At 40.9% G+C, this 17509-nt stretch overlaps 1 protein-coding gene across 1 annotated transcript in view; it reads left to right on the forward strand.

Moving 5' to 3' along the window:
- LOC115167643 (solute carrier family 12 member 2) overlaps window positions 1-17381 on the forward strand; it is a 40047-nt gene extending 22666 nt beyond the window's left edge. Inside the window, exons 14-26 of the mRNA XM_029722252.1 lie at window positions 3020-3175; window positions 3359-3458; window positions 10127-10238; window positions 10369-10509; window positions 11098-11204; window positions 11472-11551; window positions 11892-12041; window positions 14059-14181; window positions 14409-14520; window positions 14754-14840; window positions 15232-15367; window positions 15991-16058; window positions 16173-17381. Coding sequence (XP_029578112.1) covers window positions 3020-3175; window positions 3359-3458; window positions 10127-10238; window positions 10369-10509; window positions 11098-11204; window positions 11472-11551; window positions 11892-12041; window positions 14059-14181; window positions 14409-14520; window positions 14754-14840; window positions 15232-15367; window positions 15991-16058; window positions 16173-16308 — 1508 coding nt within the window. The 3' untranslated portion in view covers window positions 16309-17381. The remainder of the gene's footprint in view (window positions 1-3019; window positions 3176-3358; window positions 3459-10126; window positions 10239-10368; window positions 10510-11097; window positions 11205-11471; window positions 11552-11891; window positions 12042-14058; window positions 14182-14408; window positions 14521-14753; window positions 14841-15231; window positions 15368-15990; window positions 16059-16172) is intronic.
- Window positions 17382-17509: the final 128 nt, after the last annotated feature.

The following is a 17509-nucleotide window of genomic DNA, read 5'->3' on the forward strand; positions in this document are numbered from 1 at the left end:
GCATCCACCGGACAAAAACAATACACGACAGCAACAGTCTTGCAGGCACACAAAACGCAATGCAAGAACAACTACCCACAACCCCAAAGAAAAACACACACTACTATATAGGACTCCCAATCAAAGGCAACTCAACACACCTGCCTTCAATTGGGAGTCCTAATCACCAACACAACACTTAACACACAAAAACTGCCACGTCCTGACCAAAACTAATACAATTGCTCCCTCTGCTGGTCAGGACGTGACACAGTTGAAGTTGGACGTTTACATACACTTTAGCCAAATACATTTAAACTCAACATTTTATCCTAGTAAAAATTCCCTATCTTAGGTCAGTTAGGATCACCACTTTATTTTAAGAATGTGAAATGTCAGAATAATAGTAGAGACTGATTTATTTCAGCTTTTATTTATTTCATCACATTCCCAGTGGGTCAGAAGTTTACATGCACTCAATTAGTATTTGGTAGCTTCCCACAATAAGTTGGGTGAAATTTGGCCCATTCCTCCTGACAGTGCTGGTGTAACTGAGTCAGGTTTGTAGGCCTCCATGCTCGCACACACTTTTTTCAGTTCTGCCAACAAATGTTCTATAGGATTGAGGTCAGGGCTTTGTGATGGCCACTCCAATACCTTGACTTTGTTGTCCTTAAGCCATTTTGCCACAACTTTGGAAGTATGCTTGGGGTAATTGTCCATTTGGAAGACCCATTTGCGACCAAGCTTTAACTTCCTGACTGATGTCTTGAGATGTTGCTTCACTATATCCACATCAATTTTCCTGCCTCATGAAGCCATCTATTTTGTGAAGAGCACCAGTCCCTCCTGTAGCAAAGCACCCCCACAACATGATGCTGCCACCCCCGTGCTTCCCGGTTGGGATGGTGTTCTTCGGCTTGCAAGCCTCCCTCTTTTTCCTCCAAACATAACGATGGTCATTATGGCCAAACAGTTCTATTTTTGTTTCATCAGACCAGAGGACATTTCTCCAAAAAGTACGATCTTTGTCCCCATGTGCAGTTGCAAACCGAAGTCTGGCTTTTTTTATGGCGGTTTTGGAGCAGTGGCTTCTTCCTTGCTGAGCAGCCTTTCAGGTTATGTCGATACAGGACTCGTTTTATTGTGGATATAGATGTACCTGTTTCCTCCAGCATCTTCACAATTTCCTTTGCTGTTGTTCTGAGATTGATTTGCACTTTTTGCACCAAAGTATGTTAATCTCTAGGAGAACACGTCTCCTTCCTGAGCAGTATGATGGCTGCCTGGTCCCATGGTGTTTATACTTGCGTACTATTGTTTGTACAGATGAACGTGGTACCTTCAGGCATTTGAAAATTGCTCCCAAGGATGAACCAGACTTGTGGAGGTCTACAATTTTTTCTGAGGTATTGGCTGATTTCTGTTGATTTTCCCATGATGTCAAGCAAAAAGTCACTGAGTTTGAAGGTAGGCCTTGAAATACATCCACAGGTACACCTCCAATTGACTCAAATTAAGTCAATTAGCCTATCAGAAGCTTCTAAAGCCATGACATCATTTTCTGGAATTTTCCAAGCTGTTTAAAGGTACAGTCAACTTAGTGTATGTAAACTTCTGACCCACTGGAATTGTGATACAGTGAATTATAAGTGGAATAATCTGTCTGTAAACAATTGTTGGAAAAATTACTTACATGCACAAAGTAGACGTCCTAACCGACTTGCCAAAACTATAGTTTGTTAACAATAAATTTGTGGAGTGGTTGAAAAACAAGTTATAATGACTCCAACCTAAGTTTATGTAAACTTCTGATTTCAACTGTAGGTTGTAATCATATTGATCAACGTCTCAACCAAATATTACACAATTATATCCACGTTGAAATTATGTGGTGTGCCCAGTGGGCTGGCTCTTCTCTTCACAGCGCTGGATGGGTTTTGACTGACAGCCATTCTGAATTTGAGCACCTAGTGCGACAAGAGCACCTAGTGCGACCTAGTGCGACAAGAAGTTGCCCCCATAATTGCGTAACTTAAAAAAAAAGTTGTTGTCTGAGTGAGGGAAATGCTGCAAATTAAGAGGACTATGTATTTTGCTAAACACCCATGAGTCCAAATGTGCAATTCACATTTCCATATCATAAAACTCAAGTTCACCGCGGCACACACACCTGAATGCAGTCAGTCATGACTCTTTTCTATGCGCACCAAAATTATTATCTGTTTCCCTGAATTGCTTTGTGTAAGCTTAACACTGTAATATCGTATTTTATAACTTAGGCATGTTGGCAATAGAACAAGCTTTCAAATGATTCCCAACTGACCCAGATTGCGATTTATAATGGACCATTTTTGGATTGTGTAAACAACAACAGTAATTGTGTGATGGCGGGGATGCAGGGTTGTGTTCAAAACCTACAAGCGTGCTTGCTCTAGATACTCAACGGCACAGCTAGGAGTGTTCAAAAAGGCACCTTATAGTTGAAGACTCTTCTTTGAGTCATAAAAGTGCATTAAAATTACTTAGGAAATGTGCACACTTTGGAGAGGTGTTTGGCCACTTGGCGACACTAGTTCGTCTTCTCACTCAAACCTTTGTAATTTTTTGTCTTTCCAGGAATATTCTTATCATGTATCCCGAGTATTTTCAGATTTCGTTATCAACAAATGCGGTGAAAAGTACAATAAATGTAAAATGCACATAAATTCAACAGTGTAATGTTTGGATCATCATTGTATCAGGTGAACTGTCTTCACCTTTGGTCTAATCATTTTCCCATTATCTCCAAACAGTTCCCTTTCAATGGCTACCATGGTTATGCAAATGCTTTTACATTTCTTCTGTAAGAAACATTTCAATTCAGCCCTGTCCATATAGGCCAATTCCCACGAGTGTAAAGGGTTAAATGACTTTCTAACTCTGCTGTTGTTACACACTGATGTCACTACATATATATTCCCAGTACGTGTTTTGTCAATATGAATTTATTGTTAATGTTTTGTTCTACCGTACATTGTGCTCTCTCCCTTCTAAACAGGATGGAGGCCAAGCTTCAAATATTTCAATAAGTGGGTCTCGCTGGCTGGAGCCGTGCTTTGTTGTGCTGTCATGTTTGTTGTAAACTGGTGGGCCGCCCTTATGACCAATATCATTGTCTTGGCTCTCTATGTATATGTCAGCTATAAGAAACCAGGTAAATGGTCCTCTTCTCACATAGTATTTGAGTGTATCTGGGACAGAAAACTATAGCCAGTCTTTTCTCTTTGCTGTAAGAACACTGTGTTGATGTCGGCTGTTGTTACACTTCTGTTCAATATTCGTCTCTAATCTATTGTTTAATTTTTTCTTCATTCTTTTTCATTTTATTCTCGCACAGATGTTAACTGGGGCTCCTCCACTCAAGCCTTGATCTATAACCATGCCCTGACACACTGCCTCCTTCTCACTGGTGTAGAGGACCACGTCAAAAACTTCAGGTAGCACAGCAGCAGGTCCTTTAGAGGAGCATCAGCGTAACTGTTACACATCATACTGCACACTACTAAAAAATACCCACGTAATATGGAATGAACCTTACACCTTGACGTTGTGTACTTCAGCAACAACATTCAATGTTCAACATCAAGGCCCATTTATACCAAGTGTCTCAGAGTAAGAGTACTGATCTTCGATCAGGTCCCCCTGTCCATTCATTATCATCTCAAATGCAAATTCGGAATCTTAAATTACTCTTTACCTTTATCTTAAATTACTCTTTTATTTCAGTTTTTATAAATTTGAACAAAAACTATACATTGTACAATGCTCCACAATATGTGAAAGTGTATATCTTGGTATTGTGCTTCCAATGAGTGGTATTATACAGTGGATGGTTAGCGGTGTTATGGTGCGTGCATAACCATGCGGTAACTCATTTACCACATTTGGGGAAAATACACCTGAACAGCCCTACACAACTGGTAATTACGAGTTAAATCAGCCATGAATCCCATTGTGACAGGGGGAGCTTGTTGTGTGCAATTGAATGCAAGATTCACAAAAGAAAATGAACATGTATAATTTTTGTAGTAATTTAAATGCATTTAAATGCATGTTAGTGCTTTTGGTATGCCTTTAGGATGTGTCATGTACAATAAAAATGCATTCTGACTAAATATATTTTAGCGGCGGCAACCTATTAGAAGTATTGGGGGCGTGGCTTGTTGGGGGTGTAGTGCTTTTTGGCCTCCAACGAGACGGATTGTCAAGCCAGTAAAAAAAAAGCTAGAGTCTATATTTTCGCCCTGCAGAAATCTAATTAGTATAGTAAAAAAAATACCATAAAAAAATGTCAGTTTAAGTTTTTGTTGCATTTGTCGCACTTCTGCATCTGCGGTGAAAGGTGACACAGCTAGAGTGGTGTTTGTCAGACCTTGAGACATCCCAAAAATCGGTCTTCTCACAAAACTCTCACGAACACGATGGTGTTCTTCGTTTTGCTCTACGACACCCACAAGCGTCTTGAGACTTGTCTGAAGTCAGTACAGACGATCTGCCAACTTCTGTCTGTAGTGTCCGAACAGTTTGGGCTACACACTAACATGTGCAAAGGTCAGAATCTCACGAACAAGTACATGACGGTTGTTTTGCTCTAGGATGCCTACAGGCCTCACAAGACTCGTCTGAAGGTACCCCGGTACCAGTTAAAAAAATGAATGGAAGTATATGTATAAGGAGACTGTTTAGTGCTAAAAATAAGGGGTTAAATACATGTAAAAAAATATATAATAATAACTCATGTTTCCTGATCTTCTTATATCTCTCAGCAGGGACATAACTAGAGATTCATGGATAGGGGGCTAAGCCTCTTTTAGGGGGGTCTGGGCTTACTCTCACTTATACAGCTCACATGTTGATCTCTGCCTTGCACAGAAGCCTCTCTTTCTGCATGACCCTTTAAGATATCATGAACAAAATGTATTTATGCCTAACAAAAGTAAAACATATGCTGTCATATGCTGTCCAAATTTAACTGAAAGCTTAATATCTACTTGCTTTTTTTATCACTAACCTCTCTCAGCCCTGTCAGCCTCCAGCTTCTTTCCCTCATTCTTGTCTGCTGTGTTTTGACATGTATTATTATTAAACTCATATTTACAATAACTCAAGGCTTAATATGTGTTAATCAGTTTCAGTTTGAATATGTTTGTTTGAACTGGTAAAATCTTAATTTTTCACCGGATTGGCCTTCGACAGAGCTGCTGGCACTGTCGAAGGAGAATATCCGTATATCCTCGAAGAAGAATATCCGTATATCCATTTAACGTTAGTCGTTAGCTAGCCTACAGTTGAGAAATTGAGGATAATACAATGACATTGTGATCAACACTATGTCACCTTTTCTAGACATGACCTACTGATAATTGTTTTGCAATGGTCTACTGAATGAAAGCAATTGAGTATGAAAAGATATGTGCATGATGTTACGTCATCTGTCTCATTTATAGCCTGGCACAGATAGCAAAACTACATTAAATACAATGTTAATTAGATATCATCGCCACATAACTTATGTTGAATTTAAAAGACACCGTTAACAATCTCGCAACGTCTGTTACACTGTAACTTACAGGCAGCCTCACTAAATCCGTAAACATAGGCACCCTCATAGATATCATCCTGACCAACTTGCCCTCTAAATACACCTCTGCTGTCTTCAACCAGGATCTCAGCGATCACTGCCTCATTGCCTGCGTCCGTAATGGGTCCGCTGTCATGCGACCACCCCTCATCACTGTCAAACGCTCCCTAAAACACTTCAGCGAGCAGGCCTTTCTAATCGACCTGATCTGGGTATCCTGGAAGGATATTGACCTCATACCATCTGTAGAGGATGCCTGGTTGTTCTTTAAAAGTGCTTTCCTACCCATCTAAAATAAGCATGCCCCATTCAAAAAATGTAGAACTAAGAACAGATATAGCCCTTGGTTCACTCCAGACTTGACTGCCCTTGACCAGCATAAAAACATCCTGTGGCGTACTGCATCAGCATCGATTAGCCCCCGCGATATGCAACTTTTCAGGGAAGTCAGGAACCAATATACACAGTCAGTTAGGAAAGCAAAGGCTAGCTTTTTCAAACAGAAATTTGCATCCTGTAGCACTAATTCCCAAAAGTTTTGGAACACTGTAAAGTCCATGAAGAATAAGAGCACCTCCAGCACTGAGGCTAGGAAACACTGTCCCCGCTGATAAATCTACGATAATCGAGAATTTCAATAAGCATCTCAACAGCTGGCCATGCTTTCCACCTGGCTACCCCTACCCCGGCCAACAGCTCTGCACCCCCCGCAGCAACTTGCCCAAGCCCCCCACTCCCCCCGCTTCTCCTTCACCCAAAACCAGATTGCTGATGTTCTGAAAGAGCAGCAAAATCTTTACCACGACAAATCAAACGGGCTAGACAATCTGGACCCTCTCTTTCTAAAATTATCTGCCGCAATTATTGCAACCCCTATTACTAGCCTGTTCAATCTCTCTTTCGTATCGTCTGAGATCCCTAAAGATTGGAAAGCTGCCGCGGTCATCCCCCTCTTCAAAGGGGGAGACACTCCAGACCCAAACTGTTACAGACCTATATCCATCCTGCCCTGCCTTTCAAAAGTCTTCGAAAGCCAAGTGAACAAACAGATCACCGACCATTCTGAATCCCACCATACCTTCTCCGCTATGCAATCTGGTTTCCGAGCTGGTCATGGGTGCACCTCAGCCATGCTCAAGGTCCTAAACGATATCATAACCACCACCAAGAAAAGACAATACCTTGCAGCCGTCTTCATCGACCTCGCCAAGGCTTTCAACTCTGTTAATTACATTTACATTTACATTTAAGTCATTTAGCAGACGCTCTTATCCAGAGCGACTTACAAATTGGTGCATTCACCTATAATATCCAGTAGAACAACCACTTTACAATAGTGCATCTAAATCTTTTAAAGGGGGGGGGGTTAGAAGGATTACTTTATCCTATCCCAGGTATTCCTTAAAGAGGTGGGGTTTCAGGTGTCTCCGGAAGGTGGTGATTGACTCCGCTGTCCTGGCATCGTGAGGGAGCTTGTTCCACCATTGGGGTGCCAGAGCAGCGAACAGTTTTGACTGGGCTGAGCGGGAACTGTGCTTCTTCAGAGGTAGGGAGGCGAGCAGGCCAGAGGTGGATGAACGCAGTGCCCTTGTTTGGGTGTAGGGCCTGATCAGAGCCTGAAGGTACGGAGGTGCCGTTCCCCTCACAGCTCCGTAGGCAAGCACCATGGTCTTGTAGCGGATGCGAGCTTCAACTGGAAGCCAGTGGAGAGAGCGGAGGAGCGGAAGGACTGGTGCACTTAATCACCGCATTCTTATCGGCAGACTAAATAGCCTTCGTTTCTCAAATGACTGTCTCACCTGGTTCACCAACTATTTCTCAGAGTTCAGTGTGTCAAATCAGAGTGCCCGTTGTCCGGACCTCTGGCAGTCTCTATGGGGGTGCCACAGGGTTCAATTCTCGGGCCGACTCTTTTCTCTGTATATATCAATGTCGTCGCTCTTGCTGCTGGTGTTTCTCTGATCCACCTCTACGGAGACGACACAATTCTGTATACATCTGGCCCTTCTTTGGACACTGTGTTAACAAACCTCCAAACGAGCTTTAATGCCATACAACACTTCTTCTGTGGCCTACAACTGCTCTTAAATGCTAGTAAAATGAAATGCATGCTTTTCAACCGATCACTGCCCGCACCCGCCCGCCCGACTAGCATCACTACTCTGGACGGATCTGACTTAGAATAAGTGAACAACTACAAATACCTAGGTGTCTGGTTAGACTGTAAACTCTCCTTCCAGACTCACATTAAGCATCTCCAATCCAAAATTAAATCTAGAATCGGCTTCCTATTTTGCAACAAAGCCTCCTTCACTCATGTTGCCAAACATACCCTCGTAAAACTGAGTATCCTACCGATCCTTGGCTTCGGCAATGTCATTTACAGAACCGCCTCCAACACTCTACTCAGGAAATTAGATGTAGTCTATCACAGTGCCATTCGTTTTGTCACCAAAGACCCATATACTACCCACCACTGCGACCTCTATGCTCTCGTTGGCTGGCCCTCGCTACATATTCATCGCCAAACCCACTGGCTCCAGGTCATCTATAAGTCTTTGCTAGGTAAAGCCCCGCCTTATCTCAGCTCACTGGTCACCATAGCAACACCCACCCGTAGCACGCTCCAGAAGGTATATTTCAAAGGCCATCCCCAAAGCCAACACCTCCTTTGGCTGCCTTTCCTTTCAGTTCTCTGCTGCCAATGACTGGAATGAATTGCAAAATTCACTGAAGCTGGAGACTTATATCATATCTCCCTCATTAACTTTAAGCATCAGCTGTCAGAGCAGCTTACCAATCACTGTACCTGTATACAGCCCATCTGTAAATAGCCCACCCAACTACCTCATCCCCATATTGTTATTTTTTTTGTTGCTCTTTTGCACCCCAGTATCTCTACTTGCACATCATCATCTGCAAATGTATCACTCCAGTGTTAATGCTAAATTGTAATTATTTCCACTATGGCCTATTTATTGCCTTACCGCCCTAATCTTACTGTATATAGATTTTTCTATTGTGTTGACTGTACGTTTGTTTATCCCATGTGTAACTTTGTGTTGTCGTTTTTGTTGCACTGCTTTGCTTTATCTTGGCCAGGTCACAGTTGTAAATGAGAACTTGTTCTCAACAGGCCCACCTGGTTAAATAAAGGTGAAGAAAAAAAAAAAAATAATAATAATATATATATATATATATATATATTTGCGACCAAGCTTTAACTTCCTGACTGATGTCTTGAGATATTGCTTCAATATATCCACATCATTTTCCTGTCTCATGATGCCATCTATTTTGTGAAGTGCACCAGTCCTTCCTGCAGCAAAGCACCCCCACAACATGCTGCTGCCATCCCGTTCTTCACGGTTGGGATGGTGTTCGTATTCGTTGACAAAGCTTTGATTATGACCAAAGTCTATAGTAGTGAATACTCTCTCTCTCTCTCTCTCTCTCTCTCTCTCTCTCTCTCTCTCTCTGTTCAACTTACCACACATTCACAACGTAGCCTATCTGCATGAATTCGTTGTGTCAGAGCCTTTTCCTGTCCGTTTACTGTTAGCTAGCAGTCTCAAGGCACAGAAGTAGCTAACGTTAACCAAAATGTTAGCTACAACTAGGTCTAACAGTCACAAGCGCGTGCAGCAGCCTCTGCAGCAGCAGCCTCCCCCAGGCCCTAGTGCCCTCCTGATAAGTTTAAGATGTGATGGAACGGTTGACAAAACAAAAAAAATATCACAGAGAAAATATATTGACTGATATATTGATTCATTTAGGGGGGGCTAATGAACAGGCCTAGCAACATCCCTGTCTCACTTCAGAACAAATTTCCTTTAGATTTTTTGGGGGACTGTTGTAGTGAATCTGTTATTCAGTGCGTTTGTATGGACTAATAGCAGTAAGGCCCATAATTGTTTTTCATCAAACAATTTTTGGGGATATTTTTTTTATACTTCAAGCAGTCTTAAAATTCCAAATCAAAGAGCTAAATGATCCTTGGTATGACCTTCTTAAAACAGTTCCATATAGCTTAGTAGACAGGGCTTAGACTTTAGGGGGGTTTAATGTGTCATGCTGTGTTCTGTGATTTAAAGGTTAAGTTTGTACACTGCACCTACTAAAGTTTCATTGCATTTTGTTACAATATGATTTGGCACAGTTTGTATATTTGCCAATTTTTAAGTGCCTGTTGGAATATATTTCACAAAACATTTCCAAATAAATGTTTTAATATATTTACCTACTATATATGTAAAAATATATTCTAAAATACATTCTTTCATGTATTTCAGAATGTATATTTAAAAGCATTTTCTGATCCATTTAACTGATATTGAGATTTAAATTTTACACACATGTGTATATATAGATTTGACTGTAAATACAATACTTAATATTTGTTGGAATGTATTAAAATCTAGTAAATACATTTAAAAGAAATACATTATTTGGCCAATTTAAAAAATTTCACATGTATCCTGAAAAATGTATCGATTATTATTATTATTTTTTCATATGGGATAGACCCCAGTGTCTGGTGATGACTGGATACCCCAATGCCCGGCCTGCTTTACTCCATCTGGTAAACGCATTCACTAAGAACGTAGGCCTTATGGTGTGTGGCCACGTCCGCACGGTACGTATCATTACAAGCCTAGCCGCTAAGCCTTATCAACTACAAAGCATCTCTGTACATACATACACAGTATACATCTTACATATAGTTTACAGCTTACTCATATTTTGATTGTTTTCATTGTCCTAAGGTGTCCCGTCGGCCAAACTTCAAGGAGATGTCTCTTGATCATGCCCGCTACCAGCGCTGGCTGCTGAAGAACCGCATCAAGGCCTTCTACACCCCTGTGTTTGCTGAAGACCTGAGACATGGAGCTCAGTACCTTTTACAGGTGATTGTTCTGCATTGCACTGCTATAATATGTGGTGTATCCTCAGTGTGGTGTCTGCCTAGCCTGGTACCAGATCTGTTTATGCTATCATGTTAAGTCTTTTTCATGACCAGGAGTGGAAAGGAGTGGCATGATGGCACAAATGAACTGGTTCCAAGGCTCTTGTCTATCATGATCTTTGGCACATTGAAAATCACCATCTAGCCTTGATACAGGAGATATTGGCTTTGAATATCGATAATCATTGAGTATTACTGGCATTTTAATTTATTTATTTTACCAGGCAAGTCAGTTAAGATCAAATTCTAATTTACAATGACGGCATAGGAACAGTGGCTTAATCTGCCTTGTTCAGGGGCAGAACAACAGATTTTGTCAGCTCAGGGATTTGATCTTGCAACCTTTCAGTTATTGGCCCAATGCTCTAACCACTAGCCTACCTGCCGCATAAGGAGGTAGTTATGACCACACTTTGTGCACGTCGTTCAAGGGATTTTTATTGAAAGCGTCATGCCCGCTACCAGCGCTGGCTGCTGAAGAACCGCATCCATGTTGATGGAAAATTAAGTAATTTTTTTCATCTTCAAGGCTACAGGTTTGGGGCGTTTGAAGCCCAACACACTTGTAATGGGCTTTAAGAACAACTGGAGTGATGGCGAGATGAAAGATGTGGAAATGTATATCAACATCATCCAGTAAGTGTATCTAGTTTGACTGACTACATGGTTTGCTCTAGGGTGAAGTTTTCCCTAGGTACAGATCTAGGATCAGCTTCCCCTTCCCAATCCTGACCTTAACCATTAGACGGGAAAATGCTAAACCCAAGATCAGCATATAGAGGCAATTTCAACCTACATCGCATGCTTTCCTGAGGAAATCATGATTGAAATCACTTTAGCCATCTATGGTTATACTATATTCCCTCTTCAGTGTTAGTAACACGTTGTGCGAATGTGTTTCAGTGATGCCTTTGACTTGCAGCATGGTGTTGTCATCATCAGACTACAGGAGGGTCTTGATATCTCCCATATTCAAGACCCAGGTACAGTATTGTGTCATGCTGTGTTCTTCATTTGCCCAGGAACACTCATTCAACACACTCATTCCTCACAATGAAGTTTAACATTCCTTAGTAGTACAGACATAAAGTGGATAGTTTCTAGCTGTTCTATGGATTTTTTCACAGTAGTAAGGGTGCATCCGAAATGGCACCATATTCCCTGTAGTGCACTTATAAAGCGCTGAGATTTATTTCTGTTATTATTACTTCTTTTGACCAGAGGTCTATGTAATGCACTATATAGGGAATAGAGTTCCATTTCAGACGCAGCCTAAGAACTAGATAAAGTGCTCTGAGATTTGCCTGATCGCCCCTTCTCCAGATGAGCTCCTGTCATCCCATGAGAAGAAGGACGTGGGTATGAAAGATGTAGTGGTGTCTGTCAACATGGTTGGTAAAGACTCCGAGGACGGTAACTCCTTTCCTCCATCCCTGATCACCAGTGCTCAAAACAGCCCTCTCATTCTCAGAGGTAATCTTTAGACTAGAATGAGTATATAGGCACAGTGCTTCACAGGTAATGTTGTAAAACATAAATACTCAGATTAGGCCTATTCATGTCTTGAAGTCCACTTTTAGTCCTGTTGACTTATCCTGGGTTCAGGAAACCAGCTCCAAACAACCATAAACAGGCCTATCTCACACTAAAGTAATTCATGTCTACTGTTTATGCTCTGTTGAAAAGCTACAATGTGTCTTAGTCAGTCCCTCCAGGATTTTCTAAATCAACAATTCCCTGTATATTATGCAAGGGATTGCAAATTTGACCAATCACTGCACTATTTCCCGCACAAAACAGTCAAATCATCACAATATTATGTCATAAAACTGACCCATCACTGCAGTACAAAAAGAGGGCTCGCAATTTCAACCAATCACCACATTATGTGGTTCAATCAGCGACACGTCAAAAAACTTTTTCCCTTAACAGCACATTTTCCAAACAAATTTGACAAATTCAGGCCATTTGGGGGCATGTGCTCAAACAAAAAAAGAGCATCCCCCAAAATGTTTTCGCAACCATGACTCGTTGAGCCATTATTAAAAAGAGCGGAAAGCAGCACAATCTGATGAATAAAGTATTTTGCAAAACTATTTTGAACTGGAATAAATGCTGCACTTACTAACAATGACCAACACAGTTCCAGTCAAAATAGAAGATTGTATGAAATACTGCAGCCTACTATATCCAACCAAACTCCATTTGTTGCCACAACCACTATCATGTATCTTAGTGGTTTTCAAAAAAGAGTGGTACAAAACGTGCAACCCCTGCGCACGCACATGGACATGTGTACACCAGAACACACGCGCACAATCGCTGCGCAAATGTATCCTGTCAGTACTGCCATACTGACAGCATTTTCAAAAACGCAAGATAGGCTACAGAAATATACTGTGTTTTAAGCTGAAAGGAGCTGAAAGTCATTCATGTTAGCAGCCAATGTCAACTAGGGATATATCACGTCACTTCTCTGGAGTCCAGAGCAAGCAAAATCATATGGCCTACTTGTAGCAGAGATTGCAGGATCAGATGGAAAGCATGTTCTGTCTGCACTGTGCCATCACTTTGGAGGGCAGCCTCCCTGCACAGCGAAAGAAAAGGGGGATACCTAGTTAGTTGTACAACTGAATGCATTCAACTGAAATGTGTCTTCCGCATTTAACCCAACTCCTCTGAATCAAGGAGGGGCTGCCTTAATCGACATCCACGTCATCGGCGCACAGGGAGCGGTTGTTGGCCAGCTGGGTATCCCTGTTCTTCCTCACAAATATTGTAATACATTTGCCAGAATATGTTACCAGAATATGTTACATCTTCATCCCATAATATTGAAGGCAGTGCAATGTTACAGCTGCTTATCTTTAAAAATCCAAACTGTGCCTATCTGAAATATGAAAATGATCAATCGAATCAGCAGGTTAGCATATTGTTCTGGCAAAGATGAGTCAGTAGTAGATTGCTAAACTGTATTTTATTTGGATGATAAATGTAGGCCTACTCTGTTTTTGCCCAGGCAAAACTGGCTTGAGTAAATGAAACAAGTTATTTCTGGTCACTAATCTGAATATGTGCAGCGTGCCCGACTTTGCGTGCCAATGCTGAATCAAGATGTGCAACATTTTAGTTCTGAAGCATATAGGAGAATTTACCGATGACATGTAGGCAGTGGGTTCAGAGCAAGAACGACCAAAAATGTATACAAAAAAACTGGAAGGGCAAATGGGCATGTGCTCTGCACAGATAGAGCCCTCTGTGCATGTGCCTTGTTGCCATACAAAATGCCAGAATTGCCACAGCAAAATCGAACATTTTTGCCCGCAAATATCACAATAAAACTGTGAAATCATGGAGGCACTGCCTAGTATACAACTGTGCATGCCCAGCTAGTGAGACATATTTTCCTATGGGAAATTCTAACAGTCCACAGTCAATTACCATCTTTGATAATAACTGTGTGACTGCCTTTGATGTGGTTGCTCCCCAGAGACGAAGAGAAGTGCAAAGCCACTGAGCCTCACAGACCAAAGGCTTCTGGAGGCCAGCCAGCAGTTCAAGAAGAAGCAGTGCAAAGGCACAGTGGATGTGTGGTGGCTGTTTGATGATGGAGGTACCGTATGGCAAGTCAATGCTGTGATTATATTATTAAGCACCAAATGAACGAAAACTGACTAAAATAGGCATTATATCCAATAGGAAAAGCACATTTTCTGTTGCAAAACGTTTTGCTACAGTGAGCCCCAATGAATATGACCCAAGTGTCAACAATCAGATTGGACCCCAAAGAGTCGTCATTTCTTACCATCAACCCTTATTTATCTGTTCCAAATGTTACAGGCTTGGCTCTGTTGATTCCGTACTTGCTCACTGAAAAAAAGAAGTGGAAGGACTGCAAAATCCGTCTCTTTATTGGTGGGAAGATCAACAGGATTGACCATGATCGCAGGGCGTGAGTTATCGATCCTTCAGTCATGATGTGAGGTTGAGGAATCTATAATATAATATATGCCATTTAGCAGCTGCTTTTATTCAAAGCGACTTACAGTCATGCATGCATTCATTTTTTGTATGGGTGGCCCCAGCCGAAATCGAACCTCCGATCCTGGTATCGCAAGCGCCATGCTCTACCAACTGAGCCCCATAGTCTGAAAAATGTAGATTCTTTCTCCTGTTTTTTAATAGAATGGCTGCTCTACTCAGCAAGTTCAGGATAGATTTCTCTGCGATCTATGTGCTCGGGGACATCAACACCAAGCCAAAGAAACACAAGTAAGATGCCTGCTGTGTCAAGATCATGTTCTATTTACATACTGTATAAATATATATTTTTTAAATGTATTTTCAGATTTGATTGATCAGAGAGAGAGGGTAACAGTAGGGTAAGGTTGTATCATAGGGCAGTAGACCAGATTCAAACCTATGCCAACACTGTAGATATGGGGCTGGAGGATGCGGCATTACCACTAAACCAGCCAGGCCCCAAGATCATGTTCAAGATTAAGTCATTTATAGGTCACTGAGAAGCCTCCGTCAAAGAAACTGTGCAATATGTGAAGTACAAAGAAACCCATTAGCCTAGGACTATAATAACAATGTAATCATAATTATAATGCAATAATAATGACGTTCATTCTGTGTACCGTTTACCTGTCTTTTGTAGTGTGCTTAGCTTTGAGGAGATGATCGAGCCATATAAGCTAAAGGAGGACGACATGGAGCAGGATGCTGCAGAAAGGTTGAAGGCTGAGGAGCCTTGGAGGATCTCAGACAACGAGCTGGAGCTCTACAGGGCCAAGGTCTGGATCTTTAAAAAATATATATTTTTAAGTTAATTTCTGAATTTATTGAACATATATAGAGGGAGGATGACACTGGGGAAAGTTAGAGGTTGTGTCAAAGGGCAATTGGCCAGATTCTAAGCTATATTGACGTCGAAGACGTGTGTGGGAGGCTACGGCAATACCGCTAGACCAGCCCGGCCACAAAGGTCTGGATCTTACTGCCACGCAGTGGGGCAAATACAACCTGCGTCCACTGTCCTTTACTTATTACAGTGTACACCACAGGAATCTGAATAGAATTTTGAATGGAATACTTTTCTACACTTTGTAAAAATTCTTTGCTTTGATTTCTCATACAGGTTGCACAAGTAAACACATAAGCCTTGTTTTAGTCGCATAGAGCATACAGTGCTACACAGTAAGAAAGTAAGAAAGCCTACAGGGTTTGACCATATGTCGTACTACAGTCCCTAAACATTGGCAGTATAGAAAGCTATTTGAGAGGGTGCCATTGCCTAGTGTCCTAGGAAGGAACAAGATATAATTTGAGAATCTAGCCTTTGATTCAACCTCAGCTAATATATATAAATATATATAACTAATATAAGCTGAGTTGTTCTTATTTCTTTTTTTCCCAGACTAACCGACAGATCAGATTGAATGAATTGCTGAAAGAACACTCAAACTCAGCAAAACTCATCGTTATGTAAGTAGTTATATTACATTATGTCTAGAACACAAATATAAAGTGATGGTATTGAAATGGACTTTTGGATCTATTTAATACTTCTGACCGACTGACTTTCTCTCTGTCCAACAGGAGCATGCCATTGGCCCGGAAGGGAACGGTGTCCAGTGCCCTCTACATGTGCTGGTTGGAGACTCTGTCGAAAGACCTGCCTCCTATTCTCCTAGTACGAGGCAACCACCAGAGTGTCCTTACTTTTTACTCTTAAAATTCCTTGCACTCTCCATTTAACTGACCAAAACTGTTATATTAGGAATTTATAGAATGGGGTGGGGGGGTGGGGTTAAAAAGTGTGCTTAAAGTGCATGTTATGGATATTATGGAACTAATTGTGTACTAATTGCATTCGCTTTACATCAAGTATTAGTAGAAGTAGGCTAAAGTACCATAAATGGTCTGTCATAACAATTCACAAGTACAGTAGGCCTAATTGTAACGTCACATAACAATACCGTGGAGTGTCTAAATAAACACATTTTGCTAATCTATGTAGTTATACACTAGTCTGGGTACCAGTCTTTTTAGCTATCATTCCAGTCATTGCCACTCCTTTCCAGCTAAACACACCTGTACTGAGATTTGGCATATGACACAGAGTACAAAGAGTGTAATGTTACCTAAACAGACTAGTACCCAGGCTAGTTACACATGTAGAATGCAGGTCACATCCTCTTGGAGCCTCAAGACTTGTGTTCAATGCTGTGGTGAACTAAATTATTCCATGATAAAATCACACACCAGTTAGCTGACTTGAATGCAGTCAGAAGTGTTTTTATTTATATATAATGCTTCTTTGAAATTACATTTAGTCAACTAATATGTAAGGGATGGAGGGATATAACAGGCCAATGAGAAATTGTTGTGGCTGTTTGTCTTTATGTATTATTTCACACCGGTTGGTTTTCATTGCCCCCTTGATGACGATAGCTAGATTGTTAGTATTATCTGAGATTGAAATATTTTCATTTTACATTGTGTTTCTTAAAAATGTTGAATATTTGTTTGGTCAATAATTAATCTTCCATTAGATTTTTTTTGTATCTGAACAATGGTTGTTTTCTGTGTGTTGTCTTGTCTTGTCTTTTTGATGACAGTCGTTACATTTTTTATTTAAAAGGTAAAACAATCTTTAAAAGCAAAGCCTCTATATTCTTAAATAACATTGTTAAAGCCTATTTTGTACATTATGAAATTAACATCAACCACAAACAGTCAGTAGCCTATTGTGTGATTTGTAATCTGGTCAGGCCACAAAATAAATCATGCTCACTTGCAATACTAGGATTTGTGTAGTACGTCAGTCTGAAATGTATTTTGTTTCTGATGAATTTGTATCAATGAAGCATAACATTGAGTAGGCATACGCATCAAAAGCCTTGGAAAATAAGCGCACTAAGGCTTAGACTTTG

This window comes from Salmo trutta, chromosome 29 (genome assembly GCF_901001165.1).
Source record: "Salmo trutta chromosome 29, fSalTru1.1, whole genome shotgun sequence".
NCBI classification, from domain to species: Eukaryota; Metazoa; Chordata; class Actinopteri; order Salmoniformes; family Salmonidae; genus Salmo; species Salmo trutta.